At 45.2% G+C, this 17,484-nt stretch overlaps 1 protein-coding gene across 4 annotated transcripts; it reads right to left on the bottom strand.

Annotated features, from left to right (window-relative positions):
• Positions 1–780: 780 nt before the first annotated feature.
• On the bottom strand, positions 781–11,698 carry LOC106612156 (cytoplasmic polyadenylation element-binding protein 4). 4 transcript variants are annotated; one of them, XM_014213082.2, is made up of 12 exons: positions 11,549–11,698; positions 9,272–10,428; positions 7,810–7,905; positions 6,543–6,633; positions 4,403–4,453; positions 4,210–4,233; positions 3,050–3,226; positions 2,762–2,851; positions 2,537–2,655; positions 2,002–2,116; positions 1,637–1,818; positions 781–1,414 (listed from the first exon to the last, which is right to left on the bottom strand). In XM_014213082.2, the coding sequence occupies exons 2-12, from the start codon at positions 10,346–10,348 to the stop codon at positions 1,187–1,189; spliced, it is 2,250 nt and encodes a 749-aa protein (XP_014068557.1). In that variant the 5' UTR covers positions 10,349–10,428; positions 11,549–11,698; the 3' UTR covers positions 781–1,186. The 4 variants fall into 4 exon arrangements, with proteins under 4 accessions (XP_014068557.1, XP_014068562.2, XP_045580123.1 ...); XM_014213087.2 differs by having other exon boundaries at positions 6,543–6,636; XM_045724167.1 differs by lacking the exon at positions 11,549–11,698 and adding an exon at positions 11,084–11,499 and having other exon boundaries at positions 6,543–6,636.
• Between the last annotated feature and the right edge of the window lie 5,786 nt (positions 11,699–17,484).

Raw genomic sequence — 17,484 nt, forward strand, 5'->3', positions numbered from 1 at the left:
AGCGTATCCATTTCCTCTACACTCCAGTCATGGGAGAGAGAGTGCATCAGATCACCATGAGACTAGCCTGGTAGTCCAGTCTGTCTGTGCTTTAGCCAACTCTCGGTGTTAATTAGCTGTACAAGGACAGGCAGAGGAGTTGGTTAAATACTGAAGCACATACAGGCCAGGACCAGGCTACATACTATGAGTCACTCAGGGAACACTGTAGCTAGCTATCACTGTACTGTGAATTCCTACTAGTACTACAACATTAGCATGTTAGCATCCAGTGCTAATATCCCTGACAATATAAAGTTAGCTAATACTACTGCCAATTCCTGAGCCCTGCCTAGACAGCTAGGGCTGTAGTCTATCAGCTGAAACCTGTCTTTCCAAAGACGGTTTCTCCCTTCTCTCCACAATTCAACAACTTAAAAACAGCACTAGCCTTCCTGACCTTCTGAACCTGAAAATGGAGTCTTATAGTCCTTAAACCCCTCAGATAATCAACTGCCGTTGATCACTTGTTTTTAGGCCAATCTTTGGTTTGCCCATTTTGGCTACAAAGAGTCAATTGAAAACCATGATCTAGAAACACATGCCAGTAATCGCTGCCAGGCCCGAGAGGATAATTTTTTCTTAAATAATCCTGCATGTATTCTGAACAGTTTATTTATGATGAAGGGAATTGTCAGTCAGTCTTCCTTTCTGCAGTGGTTTTCTTTGACTATTGAACTTTAACCCGACCAGTTACTCTCAACCTTTGGTTAACGATACAAATATCAATCTAATCCTGCATGCGTAAATTAACAAAAATAAGTGTACCCTTCTAACACACAACTGTTCTAGTTAATATACTGATTGAGGTGCAGCACATACCTCACTCAAATGTTATATGTTACTCTTGACAACAAATGTAAGCAGCTTCGCCAGCTAATGCGAGAAAAGAAAGTACAGTCAAGTCAGAAGAAACATTTCTTCTCATATCTAATAATGCATCCAAGTACTCATGCACACCTTAACTTAAATTCAAAACGGGATTTCTTTCACTTAGTTGTCCTTCTTCTTAGCATTTACTGTTCTGAGAAGGTCCGATTAAAAAAATAAAGATTAAATTAAGCTTTTAAATTAATTTTCCAAACTAAATAGGAACCAGAAAAAAGAAAAGTGCATTTATTTTCTACAACATAGCCCGTCACCCTCCCTAGTTCCACCTGAAGGATATGTGTCGAGGCCGGTCTCCCCCCTCCTTGACCAGTGGCTTGTGGAACTCTCGTCCGGCCCGGGAGTGTATGGCTGCCCAGCAGTACTCACAGTAGTACTGGAGACAGGTGACGTTAGCGCAGAAGAAGGGAGCGAACTTTCCCCCACAGCGTGTCCCCTGGCACTCATCACACAGCTGATCATCCAGCACGTATGGCTTCACTTCCACCTGGGGGAAAGGGGGAGGACAGAAGGGGAAAGAAGGTGGGAGGAGGAGATGAAACATACCCAGATGGAATGGGACAAAAGAGAAACAAGAGGGGAGAAGCTCAGACCCAGCTCCATTTTGTAGCTTAGCTATTGTGTGGGTGAGGTCTCTATGGTTCTTCTCCTGGACAAAATGCACAGCGCATGTGGCTCCGCTAAACTACCAAAGATCAGACTGACTCACCCGTTTGTCCATCTCGCCGTGCTGCAACTGAACGAATCGAGCGCTGATAGCAGCGATGTAACTCTGCTGATTGGAGAATGCCACACGGCCCGCTCCTTTAGGGTACTTCAGCTCAGGGTCTGTGTCGATGCCAGCGTAACACACTCCTCCATACAGACGATCCATTATCATGGCCAGCTCCACTGGAACAAGGACATTACATATAGGCTGATGATGTGGCTGTCTGTCACACCAGACAGTGTTAGCCTGCTGAGCTAAAGCCTAGGCATTACTACTGTAGCTCAGGGTCTTTAACTCTTCCACTCTCTCACCCCATTCCACCCTCGCCCCCACCAATCCTCTCAGACACAGAAACAGTCCAGTACCTGCGCGTAGAGGACGTGGCACCCCCCCTACAAAGATGGTCTTCCTGGGGTCCAGAGGCTGAGAGCCGTCCATCACAAAGTCACTGTCGTTCAGGTTCCAGGGACGGATCTGGACCTAGAGGAACACAGGCATGGCCAGACAATGTTCAGATAACACCCATATAACACTCAAACAACATCTAGAAAAGGCTGTAACAAATTCCATGTAACGTCTGTAAAATTATCTTTCAATGTCCATACAACTAGATGTGAACCGGGGGGGGGGGTTGGACTGGGCTGAACTGGGCTGAACTAGGGGGGGTGGACTGGGCTGAACTAGGGGGGGTGGACTGGGCTGAACTAGGGGGGGTGGACTGGGGAAATCTCACAACTATTTATACCAGCAGTGCTAGACTGACAAGGAGGACAGACAACTCCAACCAAGAAGTTTAATTACAGTCAAAAACATTTTTAAATAATGCCTGGGTGTGTGGGAGACTCAGACTGTCTCACACTAGCCAGACACACACACACACACACGTAAAGCTCCACTCACAGGCTTGTCCTTGATGGTGGGGCTGGAGACACAGAGGTAGAGCTTGCCATCCTCCTCAATACAGGCATCAATCAGATCCTGGACAGAGGTCTCGTCTTGGAACAGCAAGAATGCATAACCTTGAGAGGGGAAAGAAAGCGCTCAATACTCGCATGACCTTCATCCATTTCCCTTCCTACCAGGTCAGCGAGTATTCGCTGGCCAATGTGACCATATCAGACTCACCTTTGGGTGGGAAATAGGACTTGCTCTCAGCCTTGTGGGGCCAATCGACAAACAGGTGACCGAACCGGCGGAAACTGGCAGTGATCTCATCTGAGAATGAAAGAGTCAAAGCTAGTCAACTACACAGGCTCTTCAGCAACCTGCAATGGTGGGCCACAGCCTCTAAGGCTCTATGACATCATATGTCGGGGCCCATTACCATAGAAAACACAGACGCCTCTCAAACCATTGTTTTTAACCCCAAAACAACATTGTAGAAGGTGTATTATTCTGTTCATTGATCAATACCTTCGTCTATATCGGGGGGCAGTCCTCCCACAAACACCTTGCGTGAATACCTCTCCACTCGCTCTCCATTGAGCTGCGGGAAACAGTGGGCGGATCCTAAACCAGGAAGTCCCTGGTCACCTGACTCGTCCTCTCCGAAGGAGTGCTCGTCCCCCATGGGGAACAGGTTAGAGTGACCTGGAGGGCGTAGAGAAAGAGATACTCAAACCCTACTAACCCAGACACCCTGGACTTATTTCACACCATCTTGCCAAAGCAAACCGTACTAACCCAGACACCCTGGACTTATTTCACACCATCTTGCCAAAGCAAACCGTACTAACCCAGACACCCTGGACTTTTTTAGCCACTTAGCACCCATTTGTGGTTCTAATTTTCCAAACCATAATGTGCTGACTCCGATATTTCATTTTCACATTGTCCCTTCCAGCAATTATTGTGAACGTTTAACCAGGCCAGCTTGGTATAGCTCTGCTCAGCTCTGTTTGACTCAGTTGTGGAAAAAGGGTAAGGTTTTATCCAGATAAATACACTTACAATAACATTTTGAAATAGGTTCTTCACTTGCGATACATTCACTGGAATCAAAATAACAAATGAGCTAGAGGGATTTATTTTTCATTGTGAAGACAAACGAGGATCATGAAACCAACAACGATTTCCTCAAGCGCTTGCAACATAATGCTTTGTTAAAGTCCAGTGACAAGCCACCACAGCCAGGTCACAAAAGCCCAGCAGGAAATAGGCAGTCTACAATCATGTCAGGTCATCTTTTTTTTGCTGTCGCGCTCATAACAACCACAAGTGTTGAACGTTATTAATATAGCAATCTGTGAGACGGTCAGTCAGCACGACTGCAATAAAGATGACCTGGAAATCTACCATGCTTTTTAGTATTTGGATTGAATTAATACTATTTATTTTTATGTTTAAAAAAAATACAAATTTCAAATCCTCCCTGGGGACTTAAGTCTTCCTCTGCAGGTTCAGTCGGGGCCTAGTGAACAGTCAGCAGTCAGGAGGAAAACACATATCTGAAACTCTACCCTATTACACAGCGAGGCCAAACCAGACAGACAGCATGTACTCTGTAATGGAGGCTTTGCAAATAATGATATGATGGAAGCTAAAACATGAAGACATTTTGGGTTTGGCTTTACCTCGTCGTCTGCCATAGCTCCTAGCTGCATGTAAAACAAGAGACAACAACCTTCATACCAACTCTTAACAGCACAGGGTTACAAAATTATGTAAATCCCATGAACAAATCGCATCCAATTCACTACCACTATTGTGAATGACTGAACAAAGCTATAAACTTTATAGTATTGAGGCAAAATAACATTTCCATACCATTCATGGGCAAAGACACGTCTCCGCCCTGGTGAGAGAAACCATAGCGACCTGGAGAGGAACAGACAGAAGACAGTTAGAATGCAAAATAATGTGTATTCTCACTCCATACAGCCACCGCATTCTCACTCCATACAGCCACCGCATTCTCACTCCATACAGCCACCGCATTCTCACTCCATACAGCCACCGCATTCTCACTCCATACAGCCACCGCATTCTCACTCCATACAGCCACCGCATTCTCACTCCATACAGCCAAGATATTCTAACAACTGTAGCTGTTCTGTTATGTACTGAGGAGAATGAGAATTGAGATTAGCAGCAGAACCATCAAAGCATCCAGAGAACTCTTGACTTAACAGCCGACCGATTGCGAGACATGATCAGAGGGGGGAAGTAAGTGCATAATCAGGGTGGATCGACTGGCCTACATTAACATAGTGACAGTCTTAGCAATAAAACGTGTCTTCAGAAATGGGATGCGACAAAACGTCATGTTTAATTCATGTTGGTGGAGAGAGGAGCAGAGATGAAAGTGCCAGCATAGATGTACTTTAACAGGTAGCTTTGTGTGTTCCATTGAGCAGGTTAAGACAGAAGAGTATTGCTCAGAACTCCCACCACTCAGAGGACTCGGTCTTAAATATGGCTGTGCTCCCTGTACTCTGTACTACTGCAGCTCAGGAATTCAGCAGGATACGTCGTTCAAAAGACTGACATCAAAGAGTATCATCTTGTATGAGTATTCGGTACAACCACATTTGTGTTGGTGCAGCGATTTGAGCTAAGCAGCCATTTCACCAACCAGTCAGAATTATGTGACATCAACCTATCTCTACATAAAAAAAATATGCCATTACTGTATGTCCAGCTAATATTTTCTCATTGTTTGGAGTATTTTAGAATACCATGGCCTATATTCACAAAGCATCTCAGAGTAGGACTGCTGATCTATGATCAGGTCCCCCCCCGACCATAATCATATTTCTTATTTTCTAAAAGAGAAAACTGATTCAAGAACAGCACTCTCTGACTTAGAATGCGTGGACAACTACAAATACCTAGGTGTCTGGTTAGACTAAACTCTCCTTCCAGACTCACATTAAGCATCTCCAATCCAAAATTAAATCTAGAATCGGCTTCCTATATCGCAACAAAGCATCCTTCACTCATGCTGCCAAACACACCCTCGTAAATCTGACCATCCTACCGATCCTCGACTTCAGCGATGTCATCTATAAAATAGCCTCCAACACTCTGCTCAACAAATTGGATGCAGTCTATCACAGTGCCATCCGTTTTGTCACCAAAGCCCCATATACTACCCACCACTGCGACCTGTACGCTCTCATTGGTTGGCCCTCGCTTCATACTCGTCGCCAAACCCACTGGCTACAGGTCATCTACAAGTCTCTGCTAGGTAAAGCTCCGCCTTATCTCAGCTCACTGGTCACCATAGCAGCACCCACTCGTAGCACGCGCTCCAGCAGGTATATCTCACTGGTCACCCCCAAAGCCAATTCCTCCTTTGGTCGTCTTTCCTTCCAGTTCTCTGCTGCCAATGACTGGAACGAACTGCAAAAATCTCTGAAGCTGGAGACTCATATCTCCCTCACTAGCTTTAAGCACCAGCTGTCAGAGCAGCTCACAGATCACTGCACCTGTACATAGCCCATCTGTAAACAGCCCATATATCTACCTCATCCCCATACTGTATTTATTTTATTTATCTTGCTCCTTTGCACCCCAGTATCTCTACTTGCACATTCATCTTCTGCACATGTACCATTCCAGTGTTTAATTGCTATATTGTAATTACTTTGCCACCATGGCCTATTTATTGCCTTACCTCCCTTATCTTATCTCATTTGCACTCAATGTATATAGACTTTTTGTTTTCTTTTTGTTCTACTGTATGTTTTTGTTTATTCCATGTGTAACTCTGTGTTGTTGTATGTGTCGAACTGCTTTGCTTTATCTTGGCCAGGTCGCAGTTGCAAATGAGAACTTGTTCTCAACTGGCCTACCTGGTTAAATAAAGGCGAAATAAAATAAAAATGAATAAACTCTTATTCTGAGATGCTTTGAATACAGGCCCAGGGTGTTTTTTCATACTGTGTGAAACAGAGAAACCCACCTTTCAAGGAATCCTGTTCAGCCCTCATAATATCAATCAGACTGTTCTCCAGGGAGTGCATGCTGAAGCCATCAAAGGAACGGGTTCTCTCCTGCTGAGAGAGATAGAGACAGGGAACACGATGATAAGCCTGCGGTGTTCTATGTAAGAACAGGAAAATAGAACCATTCCGACTCTAGAACCCAGAGGTGGTAGGTTGTAATCTAGATCCCTGACAGAGTTTTGCTCTGATAATAGATGACACCCGTGTTATCCTGGTACTCTAGACCCTCTAAACAGTTACACGTCCATGGAGACATTCTGTGGTGAGGCTTATCAACAAAAATCCAGACTAAATCTATTTATCTGATTCTACAGAGATGCCTACAGATGTAGACCATCTACTGCTTTGTATCACATGCCCCTGCCCCTGTTATGCCCCTTCCATGTGTAACTCTGTTGTTGTTGTTTTTGTCGCACTGCTCTGCTTTATCTTGGCCAGGTCGCAGTTGTAAATGACAACTTGTTCTCAACTGGCCTACCTGGTTAAATAAAGGTGAAGAGAGAAAAAAAAAAAGGAAAAAAAACTAGATAAACAGTGAATTCTTTTCAATTAATCCATTCCTTGAAGTAATCACTGATCTGTATGTGACTGGAAAGATAAAGCTAGATTTACGCAAATCCAGGTCATGTCAGATCTGCGATTTTCAAACAGGGCCAAAGCCTGCAGAAGTGAGATGACAGTATGTAAACGTTTGTCATACAGGCGTTGTGGCATCTCTAGCGCGCTGCATCTCTAACAAGGACAGAAGACTGGGGTTTCTGTCCCAAATGGCACCCTATTCCCTATATATATATATAGTGCACTACTTCTGACCAGGCTCTGGTTAAAAGTAGTGCACTATACAGGGAATATTGTGTCATTTTGGATGAACACATTACCGGAATAGGCCTCATCCTGGCATTCGCTTACCACCACAATGACAGATCTATAAGACTACATATCCAATAATACATAGTTACTTACATGTGAGCTGAATCATTTAGCTGGCCTGATTGTCATTGATGTTATCAGATGATCTACTTACTAGACTTTAGTAACTAGATCATATTTGCTCTTATCATTTACTTTGATGTGTACTGTATTGCGCATAATCGAAAAGGCATTAACAAGGCTACATGTGTTGGTTTTAACAATATAAAAGCATGTTTTAACTCCACTTTCATTGTCCTGTAAGAGTGGATGAATATACTTTCCCCTCTACAGTTCTCTCATCTCTGTACTCACCTGGAAAGGGAAGTTGTCAGTGCGACTCATGCTGTCTTCCATCCAAGCCTTGTGGTTGAACCCTGAGTTGTTACGAAGATACTTCTGAGAGGGAACCTGGAAGACAGGAAAATATTCTGTACGATTGTACCATGTAGTACATGTGGGATAGTACCATGTGATTGTACCATTAATGTGCATGACAGACAGTTTATATTAAGGCTCAATAGACAACAGCAATAGCTGGATTACAGCCTGTAGGTGTGAATAAATGATATCATAACCAACTAAATCAAGCACAATGAGTTTGGCAAAACATTTAAATGAAAGAAAATAATTTACTAGTTAAATTGTAGGCCATTATGATTATGGTTAACCTACTCATCAGTCTGAGGCCTTCGGGACATCCAGTCTGAGCAGGTATGATGTGCAGTATATCAAGCTAGCACAGTGCCAGCTTGTTCGATGGGAGGGGCGCAGTATACCTAGCTAGCACAGTGCCAGCTTGTTCGATGGGAGGGGCGCAGTATACCTAGCAAGCACAGTGCCAGCTTGTTCGATGGGAGGGGCGCAGTATACCTAGCTAGCACAGTGCCAGCTTGTTCGACGGGAGGGGCACAGTATATCTAGCTAGCACAGTGCCAGCTTGTTCGGCGGGAGGGGCGCAGTATACCTAGCTAGCACAGTGCCAGCTTGTTCGGCGGGAGGGGCGCAGTATAACTAGCTAGCACAGTGCCAGCTTGTTCGGCGGGAGGGGCGCAGTATATCTAGCTAGCACAGTGCCAGCTTGTTCGACGGGAGGGGCACAGTATACCTAGCTAGCACAGTGCCAGCTTGTTTGACGGGAGGGGCGCAGTATATCTAGCTAGCACAGTGCCAGCTTGTTTGACGGGAGGGGCGCAGTATACCTAGCTAGCACAGTGCCAGCTTGTTCGATGGGAGGGGCGCAGTATACCTAGCTAGCACAGTGCCAGCTTGTTTGACGGGAGGGGCGCAGTATACCTAGCTAGCACAGTGCCAGCTTGTTCGACGGGAGGGATGCAGTATATCTAGCTAGTACAGTGCCAGCTTGTGCAAAGGGAGGTGCGCAGTATAACTAGCTAGAAGAGTAGATGGTTGTTCCACGGGAGGTGTGCAGTATAACTAGCTAGAAGAGTAGATGGTTGTTCCACGGGAGGTGTGCAGTATAACTAGCTAGAAGAGTCCCTGGTTGTTCAACGAGAGGTGTGCAGTATAACTAGCTAGAAGAGTACCTGGTTGTTCAACGAGAGGTGTGCAGTATAACTAGCTAGAAGAGTAGATGGTTGTTCAACGAGAGGTGTGCAGTATAACTAGCTAGAAGAGTAGATGGTTGTTCAACGAGAGGTGTGCAGTATAACTAGCTAGAAGAGTACCTGGTTGTTCCACGGGAGGTGTATAACTAGCTAGAAGAGTACCTGGTTGTTCAACGAGAGGTGTGCAGTATAACTAGCTAGAAGAGTACCTGGTTGTTGGGGAAAGACTTCTTTAGTGGTGAGATGGAGTTGAGGGCCGTCACCCCTCCGTTGAGGCCCCTGCGGTACTCTCGGACCGCCTGTGACCCTCCCCAGCCACCGTACCCCACTCCAGGGCTCCAGGATGTGGAAGTGGGGGTGGAGGGGGCAGGGCTCTGGTAGCTGCCCCAAGGGGAGGGGGGCTTTGACTGGGCCGGGGCCAGGTGGGGCAGCTGGGTGAAAGCTCCAGAGCGGTGGGGGTGAGGGGGGAAGGAGGGCTGGGGAGGGTGGGGGGAGGCTGGGGAACGGCGGTGCTGCGGGGGGACCCCCTGGTTGTGGGGGTGGTAGTGGTGGGGGTGTGGAGAAGGGTGGTGCTGGGAGACAGGGCCAATCTGGGGGGAGTAGCTACCCCCCACCCCTCCAAAGCCGGGCCCGGCGTGATGGGAGAAGTTCTGGAAAAGCATTGGGGGTCCGTTAGCATTGGAACCGGCCGGGCCAAAGAACCCGCTCCCAACGTCCTCACTGACCACGGGGGAGGGGTTGGAGGGTACGGTCGGGGACCAGTTGTTGAAGGAGGTCAGGGAGGAGGTAGTGGTGGTGGACTGGGCTCCAGACGTCGCCATCCCCAGGCTGTCCTGGTAGTCAAACCCCCCCAGCACCGGAGGGGAGTCCATCCCACCCCTAAGCTTCTCCTTCCCACCGCTGCTCTCCAATGAGCCCTTCTCCATGGAGCAGTCCTCAGGTAGAGACCCATCTAGCTCCCCTAGGCCACCTCCGGCCTCTTGCTGCCCAGGGGAGAGGGCCTGCGGCTGGGCCTTTTCCTGCAGGTCCAGGGCTTTGGCCTTGTCGGAGTCAAGGATCTCATCCTGCATGTTACTGTGGGGTGTTACGGAGGGGAACAGCCAGGCGCTACCTCCTCCATTGGTGGCCGAGGTGCTATTGATGAATGAAGGGGGGCTGGGGGGGTTGGCGGGATGATTGAGGTGGGAGGGTTGGGGTTGGAGGTGAGGAGGGATCCTCACAGGGAAAGCAGATTTGTTGCCACTGCAGTTATTCTTCACCAGGACTCCGAAGCCGTAGTCGTCCATTTATGAATCCTGGGGTAAAGCTGATGTTTCCTCCTTAACTTGGTTCTTCTTATCACAGTGTCTTCTAGGCCTATTTCCTACTGTTTAACATAAGGAAGGAGATGAGTGAGGGAGAGAAGGGGGAAAAGTGGGTGAGGGGGAGGTGAGGAGTGAAGGCATGAGAGAGAAAGGGGGAGGAAAGGGTGATGTAGGGGAAATAGTGGGTGAGGTAGAAAGGGGGGAGAAAGGAGGGGGGGAGGGAGGGTTGAGGACATAAATACAAAGGCTGTCACACCACAATTTGAGCCTACAGGCCTTCCAAAACAACACCAGCCTCGCCAACTGCAGTGACTTTGCTGCAACTGCAGCCTGCTAGTCCTGTGATGTAACTCAATGAGAAGAAATCATTGACTCGCTCAACCACGGTAGGCCAAGGCTACATGATAAAATTACACAGACTAAGTATAGCAGTAGCACTAACAAGCCACAACAGAAAACACTCGAGTTAAGCTGCGTAGGTTAGATGTGGTAGAAGCACATAGCACCAACCAGGCAGGCTGGCTACACTGTTAGTTGACGTTTCACTTCCCAAAGGTCGTTATGTGGCTAGCAAGCTAACAGCTGCTGCGTTGGGCTCCATGTGCCCTGTCAATCAAACACATTGCGATTATCAGTGTTGATCTATATGCGGTCTATATGCAGTGTAGCGTGTCTATGCCCGCGCGTTATAATTAAGGTAAATACACCAACACCTACCGAATATCTTGATTTTTTTTTTTTTCTCCAATGACCAACTCCGACGCGACCATTTAAAGCAAATACTGATGACGTCTCTTGTCTGTTCTGCATCTAGGGTAGCCTAGTTCCCTGTATAAAAGCCGCTAGGGTAATAGCCGACAAGCTACCACAGTAGATACATTGTAGCCGATCTAGCGAGCAATCGACGCAGATAAGCAACAATGTCGACTAGCAATTAAATGTATCCTAAAATTCCACCGACAGCGATACACGGGCTTGATTTGCGGTAATATTGGTATTAAATGGTATGTGTATCTTTAAACGACCTCGTCGGTTTCGTGTCCTGTATGTTCAATGTCATAGCTTAGCACCAATCGTTGTCATCATAATTGAGCAATTCCAAACTACGAGTACAAACCTGAGTGCAGTTCTCTGGTATGACATTACATTTATGAAACTCATTCTAGATCGTGCATTATGTACCTCTAAATTGTCGTCATGTCCTTATGGTTCCTAGATGTTGCCATATTTCAGCTTTTTTCAATTTTCTGCATTTCCAAGTCAGCCGGTGCGAATGGTCTCTTCTAGTCGATGACAGCTGGACCAGTCGGTAGACACTTCCGGCTCATAACCCCGCCCCCTCCACCAACTCCGGTCCACAGACTGCAAGGGTTTCCCTCTGCGGCCTCGCCCCTTTCCACAGATGATTGGGGTTTAATTGGATATGTGTGGGGAAGCCACACCCATCTCACGCCTTTTCAATGAAATGGCACATGCGTTCAAGACGTTCTCCGCCCAAATAAGGATGTCGAGAAATTCATGGGTGGGAGTTGGACGTACAGGAATATAATGTAAGGAAATCAAACTAGATGTATTTTATACATTCAATACTGCCTGCATTTAAACATCTAGTCAGTCAAGGCTTCTGTGTGATATTCAGCTATGATTCAATGGGTTTATTAAACACATTTAGACCCAAGAAAAAGGCAAGATAAGAGGCACATTTTGACTCAGCTAGCACATTTGGTTCCTTGGAAGTTGTGGTAACATACGTTTTTGGTTTCCCATTGGTTCTGGGAATGAAGCTATATGTTTCCTGACCGGTGAAACTGAATGTTCTGAGAACTGAAGTGAAAATTTCACCTGTTCTGGGAACGTTCATTTTTAGGTTGCAGGGAGGTTCTGATAACGTCTTACTATGGTTTCCGGAAAGTTTTCATTAACGTTCTGAGAACGGAAATGATAGGTTATTGAAAGGGGATTAAATAATAATGAACAAGTTTCAATTAGACTTTTAATTTGAGAAACAGACACCTCACAAGTCCTCAACTGGCAGCTTCATTAAATAGTACTTGCAAAACACCAGTCTCTACGTCAACAGTGAAGAGGTGACTCCGGGATGCTGGCCTTCTAGGCAGAGTTGAAAAAAAAAAAAGACATATCTCAGACTGGCCAATAAAAATAAAAGATTAAGATGGGCAAAAGAACACAGACACTGGACAGAGGAACTCTGCCTAGAAGGCCAGCATCCCAGAGTCGCCTCTAGACTGTTGATGTTGAGACTGGTGTTTTGCGGGAACTATTTAATGAAGCTGCCAGTTGAGGACTTGTGAGGCGTCTGTTTTTCAAACTAGACACTTTAATGTACTTGTCCTCTTGCTCAGTTGTGCACCGGGGCCTCCCACTCCTCTTTCTATTCTGGTTAAGCCCAGTTTGTGCTGTTCTGTGAAGAGCGTTGTTTGAGATCTTCAGTTTCTTGTCAATTTCTTGCATGGAATATCCTTAATTTCTCAGAACAAGAATAGACTGACGAGTTTCAGAAGAAAGTTCTTTGTTTCTAGCCATTTTGAGCCTGTCATCGAACCCACAAATGCTGATGCTCCAGATACTCAACTAGTCTAAAGAAGGCCAGTTTTATTGCATCTTTAATCAGGATGACAGTTTTCAGCTGTGCTAACATAATTGCAAAAGGGTTTTCTAATGATCAATTAGCCTTTTCAAATGCTAAACTTGGATTAGCTAACACACCGTGCCATTGGAACACAGGAGTGATGGTTGCTGATAATGGGCCTCTGTGCTCCTATGTAGATATTCCATAAAAAATCAGCCGTTTCCAGCTACAATAGTCATTTACAACATTAACAATGTCTACACTGTATTTCTGATCAATTTGATGTTATTTTAATGTACAAAAAAATTGCTTTTCTTTCAAAGACATTTCTAAATCCCCCCAAATATTTGAACTGCAGTGTATTTTTATTGGATACATAAAGAATTACAAATTGAACAGATACATCCTTTTATCCCCCTATACTTATTGAAACCTCATTGGTTTTTAGGAGCATATACCCACGTGGCTGATTGAAAGATGAACTGAGGTCCACACTCCAGTCCAGTTGGTGGTGGTAATGCACCATGAATTGGTTGCCAAACACCATATAAAGTCCAAAGGACAAAAAGAAGACTGAAGGAGGAGGAGGCCCATGGGGGGTTGGTTTTGGGAAAATGTCGGAAACTGATGTTCTGTTTGAATTGGACGACATGTGGAGTGGAGATGATGGTGAGAAGAATTGGATTACAGTGGAAATAAGAGAAATAAAGTGGTAGTGGAAAGGAATAAGTATTTTTAAGGTTGGAATAAGGGTTTTGCATTGACACTGTTACCTGGGGAGATCCGTTTGAAGTCCCTATTAAAATTGTGGATTGGTTGGATGAGGTGACGTTGATGAGAATAACGACAAGTGGGCTTATTTAGTTTTTTGTGTTTCTGTGGAACAGAAGGAGCGTGCTCTGCAGCTCACGAGCATGTGGGATTTGAAAGTGTTGTGTGTGGATCTTTGAAGCAGGGCTCCTATCAAGGGTGTTATCTTTGGGGTGGCGCAAAGGATATACAGTGCATTTGGAAAGTTTTCAGACCCTTGAACTTTTTCCACTTTTTGTTACATTACAGCCTTATGCCCTCATCAATCTACACACAATACCCAATCATGACAAAGCGAAAACAGGTTTTTAGACGTTTTAGCAAATGTATTACAAATAAAAAACATAAATACCTTACTGACAAGTATTCAGACCCTTTGCTATGAGACACGAATTTGAGCTCAGGTGCATTCTGTTTCCATTGATCAGCCTTGAGATGTTTCTACAACTTGACTGGAGTCCACCTGTGGTAAATTCAATTGATTGGACATGATTTGGAAAGGCACAGACCTGTCTATATGAGGTCCCACAGTTTACAGTGCGTGTCAAAGCAAGAACCAAGCCATGAGGTTGAAGAAATTGTCCGTAGAGCTCCGAGAGAATTGTGTCGAGGTACAGATCTGGGGAAGGGTACCAAAACATTTCTGCAGCATTGAAGGTTCCCCGAGAATACAGTGGCCTCAAAACATTTTTTTTGTGGTATTTTACCCCCTTTTTATCCCCAATTTCAATCTTGTCACATCGTTGCAACTCCCCAGTGGGCTCAGGAGGTGAAAATCATCTGAAACATGAACCGCCAAACTGCGCTTCTTAACACCTGCCCGCTTAACCCGGAAGCCAGCTACACCAATGTGTCGGAGGTCGTTCACCTGATGACCGAGGTCAGCCTGCTGCCACCCGGCCCACCACAAGGAGTCACTAGAGCACGATTAGCCAAGTAAAGCCCCCCCCGTCCAAACCCTCCCCTAACCCGGACGATGCTGGGCCAATTGTGCGCCGCCCTATTGGACTCCCGATCACGGCCGGTTGTGATACAGCCCAGGATCGAACCTGGGTCTGTAGTGCCTTAGACCGCTGCGCCACTCGGGAGGCCCCGCCTCCATCATTCTTAAATGTAAGAAGTTTGGAACCACCAAGACTCATCCTAGAACTGGCTGCACGGCCAAACTGAGCAATCCGGGGAGAAGGGCCTTGGTCAGAAGAGGTGACCAAGAACTCGATGGTCACTCTGACAGAGCTCCAGAGTTTCTCTCTACAGTTTCCCTGTAGCTCAGTTGGTAGAGCATGGTGTTCAACGCCAGGGTTGTGGGTTCGATTCCCACGGGGGGCCAGCACAGAAAAAAAAAAAATGTATGAAATGTATGCATTCACTACTGTAAGTCGCTCTGGATAAGAGCGTCTGCTAAATATGTAAAATGTAAAAAATGTAAAAATGAGATGGGAGAAACTTTCAGAAGGAAAACCATCTCTGCAGCACTCCACCAATCAGGCCTTTATGGTAGAGTGGCCAGATGGAAGCTACACCTCAGTAAAAGGCACATGACAGTTTGCTTGGAGTTTGCCAAAAGGACTCTCAGACCATGAGAAACAAGATTCTCTGGTCGGATGAAACCAAGATTGAACTCATTGGCCTGAATGCCAAGCGTCACATCTGGAGGACACCTGGCACCATCCCCATGAAGGCCTGATTGGTGGAGTGCTGCAGAGGTGATTGTCCTTCTGGAAGGTTCTCCCATCTCCACAGAGGAACTCTGGAGCTCTGTCAGAGTGACCATCAGTTTCTTTGTCAAATCAAATCAAATTTTATTGCTCACATTCATTTGGTTAGCAGATGTTAATGTGAGTGTTGCAAATTGCTTGTGCTTCTAGTTCCAACAGTGCAATAATATCTAACAAGTAATCTAACAAATTCACAATGACTACCTTATACACACAATGTAAGGGAATGGAATAAGAATATGTAAATATAAATATATGGATGCGCCATGGCTGTGCGGCATAGGCAAGATGCAATAGATGGTATGAAATACAGTATATACAGTTGAAGTCGGAAGTTTGCATACACCTTAGCCAAATACATTTAAACTCAGTTTTCACAATTCTTGACATTTAATCCTAGTAAAAAATCCCTGTCTTAGGTCAGTTAGGATCACCACTTTATTTTAAGAATGTGAAATGTCAGAATAATAGTACAGAGAATGATTTATTTCAGCTTTTATTTATTTCATCACATTCCTAGTGGGTCAGATGTTTACATACACTCAATTAGTATTTGGTAGTATTGCCTTTGTTGGTTCCGTTTTTCTGTGCTTCGTTTTTTTACTTAACAAATAAGGAACACTCAAAATGTGCACTTAGAAATCATAATAATTTTCATCAAAATACAGCTGTAGACAGAAGTCAAAGCTCAAACATCACACATACAACTGATGTCCCTCCTGAGTTCTGCCCCATAGGAAGAGTCCCCAGTTATTTTATTAAGCCCGAAGTCCAGCCCTAGTGATGTCACTGCATATGTCATTACCTTCTACTCATCAGACCAAGCCCATGCATACACAGCTATACAAACTTGCAAGAGCGATACAATAGTTCCAGTGTTTTCTAAGGCCTCAGCAGTAAATGTCCACTCCCCCAAGTTGATTTATAGAGGTATGTCTGACTAGCCTCATCTCTTTAACTCCCCTGCAGGGCTCTATGTTTATCTTTGAAGTGCTTTCTCACAGACACCATGCAATAATTCACACATTTCTCAGACCTTTTCTTTATAAGAGGCAGAGACTTTGAAAAAACTGTGGAACAATTTTAAAACCTTATAATGAATAAATAAATATATATATGTTGTTAATCTATAGTCTAGGACCCTATAAATGTGGAGGAGGAGGGGTCCCATAGCCTCTCCTCCTCTATTACTATAACATCAGCAAAATCAATTATTATAATACATCAAACATTTGGTGCAGCCCCTATCATGACCCCAATTTGACCCCATCGGTTTTAAATTGTTTAATTGGGTCAAACATTTCGGGTAGCCTTCCACAAGCTTCCCACAATAAGTTTGGTGAATTTTGGCCCATTCCTCCTGACAGAGCTGGTGTAACTGAGTCAGGTTTGTAGGCCTCCTTGCTCGCGCACGTTTTTTCAGTTCTGCCCACACATTTTTTAAAGGATTGAGGTGAGGGCTTTGTGATGGCCATTCCAATACCTTGACTTTGTTGTCCTTAAGCCATTTTGCCACAACTTTGGAAGTATGCTTGGGGTCATTGTCCATTTGGAAGACCCATTTGCGACCAAGCTTCAACTTCCTGACTGATGTCTTGATGTTGCTTCAATATATCCACATAATTTTCCTCCCTCATGATGCCATCTATTTTGTGAAGTGCACCAGTCCCTCCTGCAGCAAAGCACCCCCACACCCCCATGCTTCATGGTTGGGATGGTGTTCTTCGGCTTGCAAGCCCCCCCCCCTTTTCCTTCAAACATAACGACGGTCATTATGGCCAAACAGTTCTATTTTTGTTTCATCAGACCAGAGGACATTTCTCCAAAAAGTACGATCTTTGTCCCCATGTGCAGTTGGAAACTGTAGTCTGGCTTTTTTATGGAGGTTTTCGAGCAGTGGCTTCTTCCTTGCTGAGCGGCCTTTCAGGTTATGTCGATATAGGACTTGTTTTACTGTGGATATAGATACTTTTGTACCTGTTTCCTCCAGCATCTTCACA

This window comes from Salmo salar, chromosome ssa09 (genome assembly GCF_905237065.1).
Source record: "Salmo salar chromosome ssa09, Ssal_v3.1, whole genome shotgun sequence".
NCBI lineage: Eukaryota > Metazoa > Chordata > Actinopteri > Salmoniformes > Salmonidae > Salmo > Salmo salar.

Bases quoted from the DNA above. Each gene is read 5' to 3' on its own strand.
- LOC106612156 (XM_014213087.2), bottom strand. From the start codon at position 10,348: ATGGACGACTACGGCTTCGGAGTCCTGGTGAAGAATAACTGCAGTGGC. The intron at 7,906-9,271 runs GTACTCTTCTAG...CCTGTCTTCCAG, and splicing joins AGTCTTTCCCCAACAACCAG to GTTCCCTCTCAGAAGTATCT. The intron at 2,656-2,761 runs GTGAGTCTGATA...TCCCCTCTCAAG, and splicing joins GTCCTATTTCCCACCCAAAG to GTTATGCATTCTTGCTGTTC.